General features: G+C 43.1%; 1 protein-coding gene across 1 annotated transcript in view; it reads right to left on the minus strand.

Moving 5' to 3' along the window:
- PCDH15 (protocadherin related 15) overlaps positions 1-18,107 on the minus strand; it is a 456,551-nt gene that overhangs the window by 196,562 nt on the left and 241,882 nt on the right. Inside the window, exon 5 of the mRNA XM_057373749.1 lies at positions 12,894-12,959. Within this exon, the coding sequence (XP_057229732.1) occupies positions 12,894-12,959 (66 nt within the window). The remainder of the gene's footprint in view (positions 1-12,893; positions 12,960-18,107) is intronic.

An 18,107-nucleotide genomic window follows, 5' to 3' on the forward strand; every position in this document is an offset into this window, starting at 1 on the left:
ACATGGGAGACCAACTGCATGCTACAGGAGAATAATACACCTATTAACATGGGAGAATGGGGGAAAAGTGCATTAAATGGGATATTTGTAATGACATAACAAATCTGGAGAGCAGAGGGAATGCAGCTTCCCAGGTTTAAATATCCATGGCCTCCTATCACATAAACTGATTATGAAACTATGAAAATTGACTGGATGAACATTAAATGGATTAAGAGCGAGCGAGCTGAGGTCTCAATGCAACCAGGAGGAAATCCCTGCATCAGCCACATGTAAACACAGAGATCTAGGTCTGGGAATGCTTTGGAAGTGCAGTGTCCTGGCTGGGAAGGGTCAGGCCATCACCAAGGTGCTGCAGAGCCCCTCCTTCCTTTGAAACAAGAAGAGCTGCAGGCTTTGAGCACACTCAGGGCAAATACAGGGGCTCACGCCAGGCCCAGTTTTCCTCCAGCTCCGTGGCATCCCTGTAAACCCTGCTGGAGATGGGGCATTGTCCAGGACCTCTGGCAGGGGCTGGAGGGGTGAAACCATGGGGATAACAAGGGTGCCTGGCATTAGAGAGCAGTCCTGGGTGGTCCTGTGGGCTGTAATTCACAAAGTCAGATTAATCCCAGTCCTTGGAGAGGGGTCCAGCCCCATGACCTTATCCCAGAACTTCTGATTTCATCAGAAACACTCCAAAGCTCCCTTTTTCTGTCTCATCAAACAGAGAGTGAGGGACAAGATGCCCAGATTTGTGCTGTCTTAAGGCCCCAGGGTAAAAACTTCCACTGTGAAGAACAGCAGCCCAGCAAGCCTGGATTCCCACCATGGGAAGAAGGAAGGAGAGTTTCCTATCAGAAAGGGAATATTTTCTTTTAAAAGTGGGATCCTTCCTGTAGAAATCAAACATATTCCCTTACAAGTGTGACATTTAACTTTCCAAATACTGTATCCAAATGGGATGGGATTGTTCATTAATTATGATGGTGATGACTGGGAAAATAAACACTGTGAGGTTACAGCAATGTGATCATTTATTCAGCACTTTCCCATTTTGCACTTCTCAGCTTCATCCCTTCATGCAGCTAACAGCAAGGTTTGGATTTTGGCTGGAGCTGGGAGTATGTTCTGATTCCCTAATTCCCCAATAGCTTTGATGGGATGAGGCAGACCAGGGTGAGAGGCTTTGCTCAACTCCCAGCTTTGTCTTCCTTCTCTATTTTTGAGTTCAACCTCTCAGACAGCACTCACCATCCAAAATTAGCCTGACATCTAAAACTCAAAATACACAGAGCTACTCCATGGATGCCACAATACTCGTTATGCTTAAAGGGTAATTAGAGCTAATAAAAATAATATCAAAATGTTCAGGGCTCTGCCTGTCTGCTGAATTTGGAAGGATGGTGCAAATCAGCACTGAAGGGAGAGCAAATGTGTGGTTTTAATGTATTTTAATGTTCACTAATCCAGCAGAGACATCTGACACCCACCAGGCATATTTTCAGAGAGCTGAAAATTAACAGAGATCATGCCACTAATTATAAAAACAATAAAACAAAACCAAGGCAGCACATTTTAATTAAAGAATCTTCCCTTTTGCTGTTTTTTAAAAATCTATGCCATGTAACATTTCAACAGTAAAAAAAAAACCCAACCTAAAGCTCCAATGTGCTGTCAGTTGGGTGAAATTGCCCTTGAAAAAAAGCAGCCACTGTTTCCCATCTGTCTGCAGAATAAAGGATTAATGAAAGGAAACCCTTAGTCAATTTAAAAATAATGAGCCATCAATATAGAGCTGCTTCAGCTCTATCAAACTGAATTAACAGCTCGTGGATTTGTTTTTTATTTTTTTGCCTCTGTCTCCTCTCTTTTTTTCAATACAGTTGATACAAAAAGGCAAAAATCCTAAATTTCACACTTCCCAACCACCCAATTCCTCCTCTGGTTATAAGCCAGTCGGTAAAATTTACTAACTCAAGCTGGGCTTAGCCTTACTAAATTGGGAGTAACAACTTCCAACTACCTTTTTTTGACACCTCAACTCCAAGCAGGCATCAGCCCTGCCAAGGACTTGGGACAAACTGGGCACAGGCAAAGGAAGTGCCCAGAGAAGTTGGTTTATATGGGACAATCCGAATTGTAGGGATGGTTCTAACTGTACCCCAAGTAAAAACAACTGAAATCCCCCAGGTGTTGGAGGGAACTGTTCCCTGAGGTTTCTGCATTTCAGGGAAGCACAGCAGTCACCCTGAACAGGCTGTGAGCCCGCAGAACATGTCTTGAATCCTGTCACCCCACACTGGAGTTTGATCAAGGACTGTGCAACACAAGAACCCCATGCAAAGCTATTTCTACACAATTTTATCACCTTTTGCTCCTCTACCCTTCCAGGCTGACCCTGGAGGCTCAACAGTGTGGCTCAACAGAGCTCATATATTTTGAATTAATGATGAAAACCACGTCTTGCCAACCCAGCTCCTGTGCTGACGTTTACTCGTGCTCGGGAGCTGTTTGTAATCCTGTATTCTAACCACTATCAATTATTATAAAAAGGTTGAAGTCTTCACCTGCTGGTTGATAAATAATGCATGAGAGAGCTTCACAACAGGCAAGAAACAGCACTGCCAGATCTTGAACATTCAATATCCAGCCAGCCCCGGTGCCCAGGGAGCCAAACACAGCCCGTGCTCCAGGGGCACAGCCTGGGCAAAGGAAAGTGCTTTTCAGGTGCCTTTTGCACAGTTTCACAGATCAAAACCCGTGGTTTGCCTGAGATGTTGCTAATAGAATAACTGGAATAGCAGGAAGCTGTTAGAACTGGTATCATATGACATTTCAAGGGGAGAAAATAACATCTTGATAACCTGAGAGCTCTGTGACAACAGTTCCTGTGTAATTAAACAAGGAGGCATTTCCCCATCTTAATGATTCTCTGACTTCCATGATTCTAGGAATTCTTCTTATGGAAATAAGTGAATACATAAGTGAAATACATTTCACTCTCCTGTTACTGAGATTTTTTCTTTTTTTCCCTTCCTTTTTTTTTTTTTTTTTTTTTTTTTTTCCCTAATAGACACAGCATCACCCCTCAGGCCCATCCTCAAGTTACACTTCCAAAGAAAAGGAGCACATCCTTCCCTTTCAGCTCCTCTCAGCCAGAGCTCCGTAAAAACCAGAGCACCCCGTGGGAGAGGTGGAAGGAATGAACACCCAGGGTGATAACACACCTTCAGGAGAAATGTTTTCTCACTGCTGAGATTATTTAAGTGCCTGGAGGAGCTTCAGCAGGACCAGTAATGCTAAACAAAAGCACGAAACAAACCCCATATGATCGCTTTGTAAATGTAACCTGTTAAAAGATGATGAGTTGATACTGATGGGATTGGAAAGGGTTTTAATTACCCAGGGAAGTCCCTCAGCACCTCATGGCAGAGAAATGCCATCCGAGCCCCTGGAGCAGGCACATGAGGATAGTGCAGCCTGTGGTTCCCGGGCAAACAATTCCCCTGTCCCGCTGCACACACAGCTTAGAGGAAAATGCAGATCCTGGCATTCCCAGGCTGGAAAACCCAGTGGAACACAGCTGCACGTCAGGGGAGCCACAAAGTTTTTCTGGCCAGAAAAACTTGCTTTTGCAAGAAAAGTGGGAGAAATTAACTGCTAAGTGCAATCCTTTGTGGCCAAGGGAAAATAAGGACAGAGCCAATGGCTCCAAGGACTCTTCCCGTTGGAGACATGGACACTGACAGCCTGCTAGGGTGTGAGATCCCACTGGGACTGCTGGCTGCATGCATGCTCTGAAAATGTCAAGGGGAAAAAATAAACACTAGAAAGTTCCTTTAGTGAATACGTAACAACAAATGGGCTTTCACTTACCCAATTCAGAAAGGCAAACAAAAACCCAAACCCCTTCCTTCCCACAAAAACCCAAGGGGCAAAATAGGAGTGTGTCGAGTATTACACCATAAACATCAACCATTTGGTCACCCTATTTCCTTAATTCTTCGGAAAACTTCTTACCCTCTGATGAGATCTAATTTACAAAAAAAAAAAATAAAAAAAAAAATGCTTAATTCTAATCTTAAAAGACAGAAGATTCTAATTTTGCCTCAGCTTAGTAGCTGAAGGATCTGGAAGTGGAGATATGGCCCTTTTTCTGATACAACAACCATATCCTGGAAAGGTTTGGGTTGGAAAGGACCCCTGTCTTGATCCACCCCCTTCCACTATCCCAAGTTGCTCCAAGGCCCATCCAACCTGGCCTTGGACACTTCCAGGGCTGAGGAGCCTCCCAAAAAACCCAGACAAAGGCAGAAGTGAATTCCCCAGGGTCTCTGGTTTGTGGGGCAAGCAGAGGTAATTCTACAAAGTGAAACAGATAAAAAGTGACCTTTGATAAACAGACAGGAAGAGCAACTCACAGGCCACAAAACTTAGAAAGAAATGAGGACACTGAACAACGAATTGAAGAAAGAGACCATCAATCCCAAGAGAATGCCTAAAGAGACCCAGCATGATTTTGGTTTGTAAAAGGAATGAGACACAAAGGCATTAATAGAGTGAGTAAGCAGGTGAAAATCCCAGAGCATTAATGTTGGAAGGGAGCTCTGAGTCCACCGAGTACAACTGTTTACTCAGCACTGCTACAGCCACCACTGACCCCGGACCCCAAGTGTCACATCCACCTTGCTGTGAAATCCCTCGAGGAACGGGAGGATTTACAGCTGCCCTGGGCAGGTGTGTCAAGGCTGGACAGTCCTTCCAGTGAAGGAATTTTCCCTAAATCCACCCTGAGCCTCCCCTGGCCCAGCCTGAGGCCGTTTCCCCTTGTCCTGTCCCTGTTCCCTGGAGCAGAGCCCGACCCCCCCGGCTGTCCCCTCCTGTCAGGGAGTTGTGCAGAGCCACAAGGTCTCCCCAGAGTTTTCTTTTTGTCATCAGACTCGAGGATTATCCAGCAGAAACCTCAGGGAGGGGAAGAAACAGCCCACGGGCCACATCTCAGGCCAGCACTGCATGCTCTCCCCCCAGCCCTTTGTGTGCTGGGAAGAACCACAGGAAAAGTTTGGATGCATAAAGCAGAGGGGGTGGAACTGCATGGGAGGGGAAACAGGATCAGTAACCAAAGAAAAAGGAAAAAAAAAGAGAACATACAAAAACTACCAAAACACACAGACACACTTGGGAAGTGAGGTGGTTCTCCCTGCTGCTGCTTCCCTCAGGCATGCCCTTTTCACAAACTATTAATTCCTTGCGTGGAAGGTAATTTGTCACAGAGCTGCTCGTTTAAACTTCACCCTGTTGTGACAGTGACAAAATAATAGGCCCAACACGAATGCTCAGCAGTGCATTCCAGCAGCAACATGTGCCAGGTTTTTCATGGGCTCGTAAACCATCCTGAGAAATAAAACTTTATGCTTGGTAGCAGCAATGTATAATTATTTTTCTGAAAAGAATTAATGCATATTTAAGCAAATGCTTGGTAAAAAACGCATAAAATCATCGAATGGTTGGGGCTGGAAAGGAACTTAAAGATGATGTAGTTCTACCTCCCCTTGTCCCAGACTGCTCCCAGCCCCAATGTCCAGCCTGGCCTTGGGCACTGCCAGGGATCCAGGGGCAGCCACAGCTTCTCTGGGCACCCTGTGCCAGGGCCTGCCCACCCTCCCAGGGAACAATTCCTTCCCAATATCCCATCTGTCCCTGCCCTCTGGCAGTGGGAAGCCATTCCCTGTGTCCTGTCCCTCCATCCCTTGTCCCCAGTCCCTCTCTGTGTTTCTCGTGGCTCCTTCATGTCCTGCAAGGCCACAGTGAGGTCACCCCAGAGCTTCTCCTCTCCAGGCTGAACAATCCCAGCTCTCCCAGCCTTCCCTCCCAGCAGAGCTGCTCCATCCCTCTGACCATCCTGGAGCCTCCTCTGGGCTCTCTCCAGCAGCTCCAGGTCCCTCCTGTGCTGGCCCCAGGGGCAGCTCTGCAGTGGGGTCTCACCTGAGCACAGGGACAGAACCCCCCTCCCCTGCTGCCCACGCTGGGGCTCAGCCCAGGGCACGGGGGGTTCTGGGTCTGAGCTCCCACCCACAGCACCCCCAGCTCCTTCTCCCAGGGCTGCTCATCCCCAGCCTGGATCCATCCCAGGGATTGCCCCAACACAGGGGCAGCACCAGCACCTGGCCTGGTTAAACCCCCTCAGATTCTTGCCCCTCCAGACCATAATTTCCCCAAACATCTCCAGAAAAAAATGGGCTTATCAGCAGCAGAAAATTATCCTAGGATTGTGCTAATGGTATACCTTAGAGAGAGCCAGAAGGTCCAGACTTAATGATTTATTTTAATCAAGCCCTGTGTTCCTAAACAATGGTGTCGATAGGATAAAAACGTAGAATAGCAGAGTAATGATGAAAAATGACTGTTGAATAAAGGAGAAAAAGCTCTCAGAGCCACCGAGTAGAACATTTGGCTTGATTAGCATGACTTTGAAAATCTAAAAGGATACAAGGAGCATGCTCATGAGATTGTGTAACAAAATAAACCAACAAATGTAATTTATGTTTGAGCCAAGCAGGGCTTTGAAATCCATCATTTATTGAATTATTTCACTGTTTCAAGCACTTTGCTGTTCTAAACAAGCAATAACTTAACTGAGATTCTTCTTAGAGCCTCAAACTTGAAATAAAGCAACACAGTCTGTTGTTTTGGAGCAGTCTACTTAAAGACACAGGGAATATGAGGGAAAAATATTTCCCCTGAATTACAAAACAGTTATCCATCATCTCAAGATCAAAATAAAATTAATGTAATTAAAGGAAACTGGGACACGATCATTTAAAAATCCATTTTTCTTCCATTTTTTCCCCTGTTCCAGCACTTCCACAGCTCCTTGGTACCCTGAGCTGTCATTTTTTTTTGCACTTTCCTCCATGTTAATCAAACACTTCACAACAAGGTAAGGTGGGGAATTCTCTAAACACAGAAGAGACAAGAAAGACACCAGTTCAGGGTCCCATCACACTACTGAACGTGTCTCCTGGTGTTAACTGGACTTGGAAAAGAACTGATGTGCCTCCAACCTTTCATATGGGATATTGGGAAGGAATTGTTCCCTGGGAGGCTGGGCAGGCCCTAGCACTCCAAAATCAAACCTAAACCTAAACACTTAGAATCACAATTCTAGCATTTACTACAGGAGCACCAGTCTCAACCATCACCTCTTATTGCACAGAGCAGAACAGATTTTCAGCCGCCTTAAAATGTATCACATCCTCCAATTCTTGCCCTGCTTTACTGAGACAAGCAAAGAGCATTGCCACTAAAACAACATTTGATGTTGCAAAATTATATGGAGGATATGATTAGGGGAARTCTGCAGTTCTTTATTAGCAAAGGTAAATAGACGCCCTGGGAATAGGAATGGAGCAYGTACTGTAATTTAAATAATTTATTCTGAATACTCAAACTGTCACAGATGAGCTGTTCAGAAAAGTTCCTGTCATTCTGAGAAGAATTTCCAGTAAAAAAGGAAATCCCAAACACATTGTGAAAAGGCCTTGTCATTACAGAACAGGACTGTGATGCACAGCAATTATCCTTACCCCAAAATGCAGTTAAATTCCTAATTATTGTCATTCAAACATCATCTTCTTTTTCTCATCCCTGAAGGTAATTCAAGGATCTCTGTTTCACCTCTCCCAAGAGCATCAACACCAGGTTAGGATATTTTTCTAGAAGCTGACAGCACAAAAATAAGTAAATATTTCCATCTTTATCCGTAACTCTATCCCTAACTCTATTTTCTACCCTTAAGAATTAATCAGTTTCTAAAAGGATGACTTTACCACTACCRCCCMAAATTATCTCCTGCTTTTTGAAAATTTGTATTAATTTTTTTTTAAGGACATAATTTAAAAAATAAAACCTGAAAGAAGAGAACTGCAGAGATCTTTAACAAAAGCTCTGYGTAAGTCCTGSCCACTGCTGATAAATAGAAATAGAATAATAAGMTGATTCATTCTACAGCTTCCTCAATCTTTACACATTTGTCCTACACTAAAAACATGAGAATTTAAGTCCATGGCATCAAACCAGCATTAGACACCAAATTGATTCATTACTTCCCAATGAAATCCTTAATACCCAAATCCAGAGGACATATYATTGTGGAACAGCAATGAACAAACAGGCTGGAATGAAACAAAAATAATTTCCATAAATTTCACCCTCTTTTTCGATCCTCATGAATTTATAAACTAAATCAAATTGCCAGGGAAGAAGTGATACTTCCACATGCACATTTTGATTGAAGCACCTGTAGGCAGAGTGGAGGAGCAATACCTATGAGCCAGCTGCTGACATGAAAAATGGGAAAACCCCACCAAAAATAGAAGTTATAATTTATTTTTTTTTCCAGATTTCATCTCACTGAAGACATTTATTAGCTGAGCAAATTATAGAGGAATTTGAGAACAGTTCTTGGACCAGAGCATTTAGAAAAAGATACCAAGTCAACTTCAGCTGAGGGTCTCTGGGTTCCATGGCACTTGGACCCTACACAGGGTCCCCATCCCCAGCCAGGGGGGGCAGCAGCACTAAATCCCATTGCAGAAACTTTCCTGGAATGTTTATTGYCCTCAGTGGATTCCTGTGGCCCAACTGAACTTTCTTCTCCAAGTCCAATCAGGACACTCCAAACGGCACAGGAATGCTTTGGACAACCCAGAACTGGAACTTCTCACAGCACCACAGAGTTTGGGATGGGARAGACCCTAAAGCCCATCCAGTGCTGGCACTTGTGGCTAAATTCACATCATCCACCTCAAGTGACCCTGGAGCTGGAAGGGCCAGACTTAGTTCAAAAGACTGGGAATGGCCAGGTTTTGCCCTTGGCCCAGTCTTAATTCAGAATTTATTGATTATTGGCTTCAACACCTTAACCAATAGATACACACCACACCACACCTCCATTGCCAGACAAACCAGATCCCAGACTGGGGAAGATTAATTTGAAAAGGATGGTCAGAAGTAGGCCAAAAACACTCATAAACACTTTAAGGAGCTTTGAGATTGTCTAAAGATGTGGGGAAAATCTATGGGTGGGCAGAGAGGCAGTAAGACAATGACATGAGCTAGGTCAGAAATCAACTGAAACACTCGCTCCCTGGAAACATTTCTGGAATGTTTCTCTGGAAACATTCTTTCCAGTGAAATTCTGGAATTTCACTCTGTCCCTGGAAACTGGAATGATAGTAACATATAAACCAGTAATTTAAATTTTTTTTCCATTATAAAAACACTACAAGAAATAGTGCACCAAGTAAAAGCAAAATGCCAAGACTCCTCAAAGTACCGCTACAGGAAAATTAAGAAAAACTAACACAAAATCACAGTTCGGTGTCTTTCTGTTTCCTACACATACACTGCAAACCTGGGAAATGCTGTTCTCAGAATCCCTTGAAATGGTAAAACAARGAAGACTTTTCTTTCATAAAGCTGTTTTTTGAATGATGGGAAGCAATAGGTGAAAATATTTTGTTTTGTAAAATTAAAGATTGAGATGCTCATGAAGGCAATGCAAGAATATCATGGAATCATTTAGGTGGGAAAAGCCTTCCAAGGCCAAAGAACCTTCAAGACACTAATTCTTCCTTCTTCCTGAAACATGAGGGAAAAGGAGGAAATGAGCATCAAGCCACAGCTCTTAAGGAATGCCCTTCTTGATCCATCTGTGCAGAGCCACAGCAACTTTCCAAGTTTATTTTACTGAACAACTTTTTCCCCTTATCTAAAATGCCTTGGAGAGCAGGAGCCTCCCTCCTTTAGGGCKAATTAGTTCAAATCCAGCCCACCCCAATGATCATTTAATTAAGTAATGACAGTTCAGGGGTATTACTCCCAGCCCTCAGCAGGGAGGCTACAGATTTTGTGTCTCTGGGGTAATTTTCTTCAATCCCTGTCGATTGTCCCYGAAAACCACGTTAAACCAGTTTGGAATAGCACAGAAATTGTCCATGTGCCTCAGCAATCAGGTCCATTCTTCCAGCATTACAGATAATTCAAKTGAAAATAAATTGGTCCAACAGAATTAGGGGAGAAAACCCCATCAGCTTTGTTTCCTGCATTCTTGTGCCCTATTTCCCAAGAATCCCACCTCACAGGGGGTTATGGATGGAGATTGTAGCACAATCACACAAATTCTGCCTCCCCAGGAAGTCAGGCTGACAAAAGGCTGCTGCCGAGAGAGCAGGAAGATGAACAGATGGAAAATAACACCTGACTCACCTAGAGCCATGAACACTACACTTCCCTGTGTCAGCCATCCCCAAGGAACATGGAGATTYGGGTGTGGAGGGAAGAGAGCAGGAGATTTTGGGATTCACTCGCATTGTTTATCAGAGCACTCACACCACTGTAAGGGAAAGTGGGGRRAAAAMMCCCCACCAAAATAAAATCAAACCACACCAACCTTTCCTGATTTTTCTAGGATGGGAAAGAACACAAAGCATTCCTAACTATGGAATTCTTTTGTTATGGATGAAGCACCAAGACASCAGTTCCTATTTTTCCTCACATTAGTGGGATTCACTTTGATCTGCTTATTTCCTCTATCCTAACCTCTGCTTTCTCCTCCCAATTCTAATTTAATCTATAAATCTTTAACTCTTGCCTTGTAGAAGTCTACTTTCCATTAAAAACCCTACCCAAAGATTCAAATCCCTTGAGAAYTTCAGGATGCTCCTTTGAAGGGAAAAAGCATGGATGGCTCCACATGGAGGCCTCCAAAAACRTGGGGTACAGTGGCAATGAGAAAGTCTGAACTAGGAATAAATCTCGTTGAGTCTTTGAAACAAGTTAAAACCAAGTCTCAAATCCAGTTAATTCAATAAAAATAAATCTATGGGCGAAAATTACTCTCTTCCTATAAAAATCATCCAGAATAATTCAGTTTTGCAGTTAAATATGATCTGAAATAGTATCACCCAATTCAGTTCAACAACAGGAAAGTAATAAAAGAATTCATTTATGCCTTAAGAAAGGTCAAATTCATTCCTTCTAGGATGGCACATGAGCACAATTACARTGTAATTTACTATTGTACCTAAATTACTTGATTTAAAGAGATATTCATCCCATGGTGGGAAGCTGACAAATGCTAACATCTCTGCTGATCTCTCAAGAAGATCTTTAAAGGTCAGGCACGGTGCCTGTGTGCCTGACTGTGAAAACAAGCAACAGTTATTTGGGAAAATGTTTTTATTCCCTGAGATTTGCTGGTCTCTGACTTCCTATGAATTAGGAATGATTGAGCTCAATGTGCCATGGCACAACAGAACTCAATATCTACTTTGAAAGAGGAGGATTTTGTGTTTATTCTGTTTGCCAGAACTCAACAAACACAGGCCCTGGATGGAATGAAATGAAATGTCCCAGCCATTGGTTTGAGCTGTTCATCCCAAAGMCTTAGAAAAGCAACTCCAACATGAACAGACTTTTGGAAGTTATGTTGCAGTGCAAGAAACTAAAATAAGGATTAGATTTCACACTTTAAGTGAGCTAGAGACATGTTTGTATAGATTAGTGAGAAATTAGATAGATTTTTATTTCTGCATTTCTTGGCAATCCCAGTATAAAGTCTGGTCACCGGAAATGTTGTGGAATACCGTACAYTCCTTATTAACTTTTACATCCCAGCCTGGGKTGGGTTGGAAGRGAYCTCAAAGCTCATCTCATTCCAACTCCTTTRCCAAGGGCAGGGACACYTCWCACTATCCCAGCTTGCTCCAAGCCCTGTYGAGCTCAGCCTTGGACACTTGCAGGGATGRGAAGTCCACAACCTCTCTTTCAGAAGGTTTTCACAAAGATTTTTTTGATGCCAAAGTTGGTTTGGATTTATTTCCAATCCCCTGCTTTTAGTACAGTTCTATGTCTAATGAATAGAGATGACAAAAGGCTACGAGACACGAGCTCTGGCAGCCAAACCATTCCAGCTGAGGGGGTCATTCCACCAAAACTGAGCATYCCACTAATGGAACACATCAGGATACAACAGTGGCTTGCCCAGAACCAACACATCCAWTTCCAAGAGCMCATCCATCAYCATAGTCCTCCTCTGGACACTCCTSAGTGCCGGAAAAACCACCCCAGGAGGAGGAGGAAAAGAGCCTGGTTTTAACAGCCWCCCCAGTAGCAGATATTTTCAGCACACAGGTGTATTAAAAACTAYTTCATTGGAGGTTTTTGTAAATACTTCTATCTATCTGACCTTGAGCAACTCCAACAAGGAATTGCCCCAGGGATAACAGCAGAGAGACATCAACAGCATGATCTGGTTTTGTTCACCATTATCTGATAAACCACAACYGCACACAGCACAAAACCACACCCARCCTGCATGGTTAAAAAAATTCAACCCACAAAATAAAAAGAACAAAAGAGTAATAACTTATTATCAGGGGTAAGCTGATTGCAACAGGGTTTTGTAACAGAGCACTCATCCCATCACAGTACTCTGCATAAATGCAATGCTCAGACCACAGACCAAAAATCTGAGAACTCTGTGATTTGACAGGAGAATTAAAATAATGGGGGGGGAAGGACATACATTTTTAAAATTTCCATGAWGACAACCAAGTTCCTCCATTTCAGGGGTGTTCATAAACTCGTGTTCTTAAATTGAGAGGGAACCAATGCACAGCCTTCTAGCAGCCAGAAGGAAAACTCAGAAAGCCATATTGTTAACACTCCTGTCACGCTGCAGAGTAAGATTTCAGCTTTGCCCAAACATGACAAAATCAAAGACTGACCAGAACTTTGTCCTCTGTACCTCCCACTGACTTGAGAAAAATTAAGAACGTCTGTTTGTAATAATGGACTTAGAGACTGTTTATAAGTAATTAGTGCTATAAATAACTGTGGGCACTCACCGTTGCGACTCTCCTCGTCAATGGGAACTATTGTGGCTGGAGGACCTGCTCTGGCCAACTTGCAATCTAAAAAGACAAAAAGAAGARTTATTTCYCATTCCAGRAGTAGGCTCTYGGGGGGTTTRTTGTTGGGTTRTTTTTTTTTTTAAGGTCAGCATATTTAGCATGCTGAAGGCAAGTATTCCCTTAAATGTGATGCAGGTATGAYCTACAACTGATAGGAAAGTTACACTCACAAAGGATCAAAAGCGGAGCTGTTTGCTTATCCCTTACTCAGAGGAACTCGGTAAGCAGGGGAGGATGTAATGACAAAAGATTTCACATCTCAGGTATGATCCRCATTTAAAACACCTGAACAATAAAAACTTGATATGGTTTTTCCTCTTCCTTTCCATGTCATGAACACACCCCCCCAAATCACAGAATCATGGAATGGTTTGGGTGGGAAGGAATCCTAAAACTCATCTTGTTCCACTCCCTGCCATGGGCAGGGACACCTCCCACTGTCCCAGGCTGCTCCCAGCCCCAATGTCCAGCCTGGCCTTGGGCACTGCCAGGGATCCAGGGGCAGCCACAGCTTCTCTGGGCACCCTGTGCCAGGCCCTGCCCACCGTCCCAGGGGAGGATTATTGTCACATTCCACCACATCCAGTTAGGTGGCTACCCTAATGAATCTGTGTCTTGCTCTAGAGATCCCAYCAGGAATCTCAGTGTCTGTCAGGACACAGGGAATACAATGGTAATTTAACCCAAAAAAATGACAAAGGAATGATTAAAAGGGATAAACAATAATTAAAGCTTCACAACAGAAACAAACATAATTTGAATTTAAATGCAACAAAAAGGATCTACTTAGTGAATGGAATTTTAATAACTCTAAGGAGAACACAAATGAAAAGCAGACAAGCAATGTTCAGGAAGTCACATTTTGCTATCTTACCCTCATATTGCCAGTCTGGAGTCAAAAGTTTAGAGTCATCAATGGAGGCAGAGCAGAATAACGAAAGAAAATAAGTAAGAGTTTGTTGGTTTACTCAAAAGAGAGGTTCAAAGATAACAAGCAGTACATGCAGAGCTAGCAAATGCATAGGTGTAGTCTTAAAATACATAAAAGCATGATCACCACATGTGATGACTGTGTTTTAGGACCAGTCGGGTTTTCTACATTAAACAGCAGAAAACCACTGCCCTCTTTAAAGCACATGGAAATAAAAGTTCATTAGGAAGAGCTTTTCGTTTTCCAAGAGCCTCAGAGTACCTCTGACACAGTTAGAAAGGAGACAACCMTTCCCCTTCCCAATTCACTATGCAGAACTGCCTGAGATCGCAGCCCATGATTTTACAGACATTCACAGGCTCCTCTGATGGATAACCCAACCAAGACCCATTTGTGTGAAATGGTGCCTTCTAATCAATTTCTGCTCTCAAAATAGGAAAGAAGTACTCGAGTATTACTGCTTTGTTTTGGCTTTCTGGGGTGTTTTATCAGCACACAAATCCCCACAGAATATTGTCTGTAAATTAAACAGAAGAGCAAGGTGATGCATGACCTCTCCCTCCCTCCTCTTTGCATTCTTATATGGTCGACTTTGATACATAACAATTGAATATTTTCTGTTTGTTTGTCTTTTAAGAATGAAATTGACTTATTTTATTTTAAAGCTTTTTGTTTTGAAGGCATTAACAGAGCAAATAAATCACTTGAAACACCACATCTTTCATACCATTGTAGTTTCCTATAATAAGAAGATAAGAAATGTTTSCATTATCTACATGAAATATGGCCTTTTGGGTTTTTTTTTCCGCCGCTCTTATTTTTTCCACTTGATGCAATACAATTCCAGGGCCATAACAAAATCAGTTCTAACATTTTTTCTAGAGATGAGTGTTATCATTTCCTAGACATTCAGGATTTGGGGAACTGAAGGACCCTTCAATAAACTCTTTATTAGGACAAAGAAGCTCAACAATAGAAACTTTTACTGCAACTTTGCTTTCAGGAATAGCCCTGCTATTCCCAATTGAACAGTGACTACAAAAATAAAAGTGAAAACCAAATTAAATATCCAAATAAAAATACAAAGCGGGGACAATTTTTGAGTCAAAAAATTGCATATATCTCACAAAAAGAATAATCATGTTTTTTTAAAAAAAGTCACAAGCTTTTCCCCCATCTTCTCTGTTTCCATGATGATATTTTCTCCYTGCTGTGTGTCCCAGTGAAAGGTTCACCCAAATCAGACCAATTTCTAGTTTATATCCAATAAGACAACTATCAAAATTACAAATCAAATACATAGTCACAGGTTAACAACTTTTCCCAAAGTTGGTTTTCCATCAAACACATCTGAATTTCCAGAATGGTAATCRAAGCATTGTATAGTGCATTTAAAAGGAATGTTCACCATTCAAAAGGAACATCCAGCATTCCAGTGGGGATTTAGGGAGTCTCAGAGAAAAGGAAGGGCTGGCCAGTGAAATTCAGCCATTTGCAGAGGAATTATTGCAAATGTGAGCAGGTGAAGTAAGGAAATATATGATGAGATAAATTTCAGTGAAAAGAAGAGCTTAGAGCGAGAGCCAGAACTAGGGAAGAAAAACAACCCAAGCAGGATGGGAGCAGGAAACTTGTGAATTATCCACGTGGCACCAATGAGAGATTTGTGAAGAAACACAGTTGTAGTGCACAGATCACAGTTTACAGATTGTTTCCCATCATTTCACCATGCCAGCACTACCCACTATCTCCTTTTTCAGGCTTTGTCACCTCTCCCTTCTCCAGRACCAAATCTAACAAAGCCACAGCCTCAGCTCCACATTCATCACCACACATGGATCAGATGGATCTAAAATGGCAGTCTGAYGCCAATTTCCAATTCAGAAGCAATAATTTTAATTCAAAACCTAAAAGGCAAGTGGCATGTGGTAAATATATGGGTGGTACCCTTTTTTTTTCCCCCTGGCAAAATAGAATCAATAAGCAGCAATATGAGTTCAATAAACCAGAAGCTCAAGCACTGTGTTGTACAACCAGGCACTGGCCAGAGCCGGTGGGAATTCCTGGAAAAGTAAACATCCTGAAAAAGAACATCTTTGGACTGAGCCAGGTGCACAGGAAGGTTATTCCCACCATCAGGAGGATGGAGAGTCTGCCCTACAAAGATGACAGAAGTTGGAATTTATTTTATCCAGGAAAATGGAGGCTCTCTGGAAACACTCTTGGGTAAATCAGCAGGGAAAAAGTAAGTTGCTTCATTCAACCTAAACAAGCACAGAATAACTGCAGTCTCAAAAGTGACTTAGGAAGGACATATTTCCACAAGACTTTAAAGCCAAAGAGCAGAAAAGTGCCCCATGTCAGYGTGTGGGCCTTGGTGGAACTCTTTTAGCCATTATTTCACCTCTTCCAATTTTACACTGCAGATTATTACCAGAATGCATTACCAGAACAGGCCTCTGTTCCAACTTCCTCGACAAAAAACAAGTTGTCCTTGAAGTTCCTGGGCATGATGGAATAGTCTTTGCATCAAATAATGAGAAATCATAAAAAAAAAAGAAAAGCATTCCATAAGTGAGCTCCCCTCCCTACGATTTTCATGATGCATTTTATGTTGAAGAAGCAATGCTGATAAATGGAATCCTGAGGCAGCAGTGTACCTGCCCTAAACTCCTTACAGAATAGGCAAATAGAATTCATTAAATGAAAAAACAAAAAAGGCAAACAGAACTTATTCAATAGATCAACAAGCTCTGAAGGTTTTCCTAAGACCTTGCACCAAAGCATTTCTCTCCTGTTGTTAACTTCACTGTTTTTCCTAACAGTGCTTCTGCTTTACCCTTCTACAAACATRAAAAAGGGATCAATAAGGGCCTCTCTCCTTGGGAGCAAAGGGAGAACCTCTTTAGCAAACTCTCCATGTGACAGTGTCAAGGCTCAGCTCCATTTGGTTCTGCTGGCTAATTTTCATTATTTTAATTTCTAATTATTTTTAATGAGGTGGCTCAGAGAAAACCCTCAATCACGGCGCTAGGTGAGATGCTCAACAAGGTCAAACAGCCTGAGGAGAGACAAACACAACAACTCAGATAATTGTGTGTTTCCCAACGGAGACCTACTAGATCATCTTCCCTTTACCTTCCAAACCCCTTCAAATGCAGCAGTCCTGTTCCTAGGATGACTCCTCTCTGTTTTACAGCTAAAAGCATGGAAAAACATCAATAAAAATGAAAACAAAGGTTAATGACAACAGGCAACACCCAGGGCTCTGCAGGCACCTGAGAGGAGACCGCCTCCGGTCAGAGGGGGCCCTGCCCAGGCCAGGGGTGGAACTGGATGATCTGGGGGTCCCTTACACCCCAGGCCACCCTGTGACTCTGTGGTCACACCAGGCTGGGCTGATCTGACAGCCAAAGGTCCCCTCCAAGCCCAACTGCCCCACAGTCATGGGGGTCTGCAGTTSCCAGCAGCTCCCTCCCCCTGTGAGCTCTTCACTCCCCCAATCCCAAAGGGCAGCTGCATCCTCACATCCCCTCTGCCAGGGAACTGCCACCTCCTGAGGGACCAGCTCCTCCACAGAGGGGCTTCACAGGCCTTTCCATGCAGGTCTCCTGTTCCCAGTCACTGGAGGGATTCAGAGTCACGGAATGCTTTGGGTTGGAAGGGACCTTTGGGATCCGGTCCCAACCCCACTATGATCAACAGGTTAAGGAGCAGCTGGAGACACCTGAACTCCTCCAGGGTTCACCATGGGTGGAGGTCACGAGGCTGCAGCAGCTTCTGCAAATCTCCCTTCAGGAACCTTTCTGGGAAGCCCCACACTCAACATTTCTGAGAGGTCCCACTGACTTTTCTGAGAGACCCCACTCACATTTCCAAGAGGTCCCACTCATATTTCTGAAGGATCCCCTCACATTTCTCTCAGTGCCGGCACCAAAGCAGAGGAGTCACAGACATCCAGAACTGCATTTCTATCACTCCTACTGAACCMAATCACTTGGAAACCCCAAATAACCACCCATCCTTCCTATATCCCTAAATTCCAGYTCAATAAAACATTTGAATGGCCTGGGAGCAGTGTCGGGAGAGGACTGTTCTAGTCTTTGAGCCACATGGCTTCAAAGTTTAATAAAAAAAATCGCTTGACCCACAAATCCCTAAAAATTTCAGTGACTTCCGGCACAAAAAAAGGTCTCCCACAAGATATGRGAAGGGAT

Source organism: Malurus melanocephalus, unplaced genomic scaffold (assembly GCF_030028575.1).
Source record: "Malurus melanocephalus ecotype Western Australia unplaced genomic scaffold, MMel_1.1 scaffold_207, whole genome shotgun sequence".
Lineage (NCBI taxonomy): Eukaryota > Metazoa > Chordata > Aves > Passeriformes > Maluridae > Malurus > Malurus melanocephalus.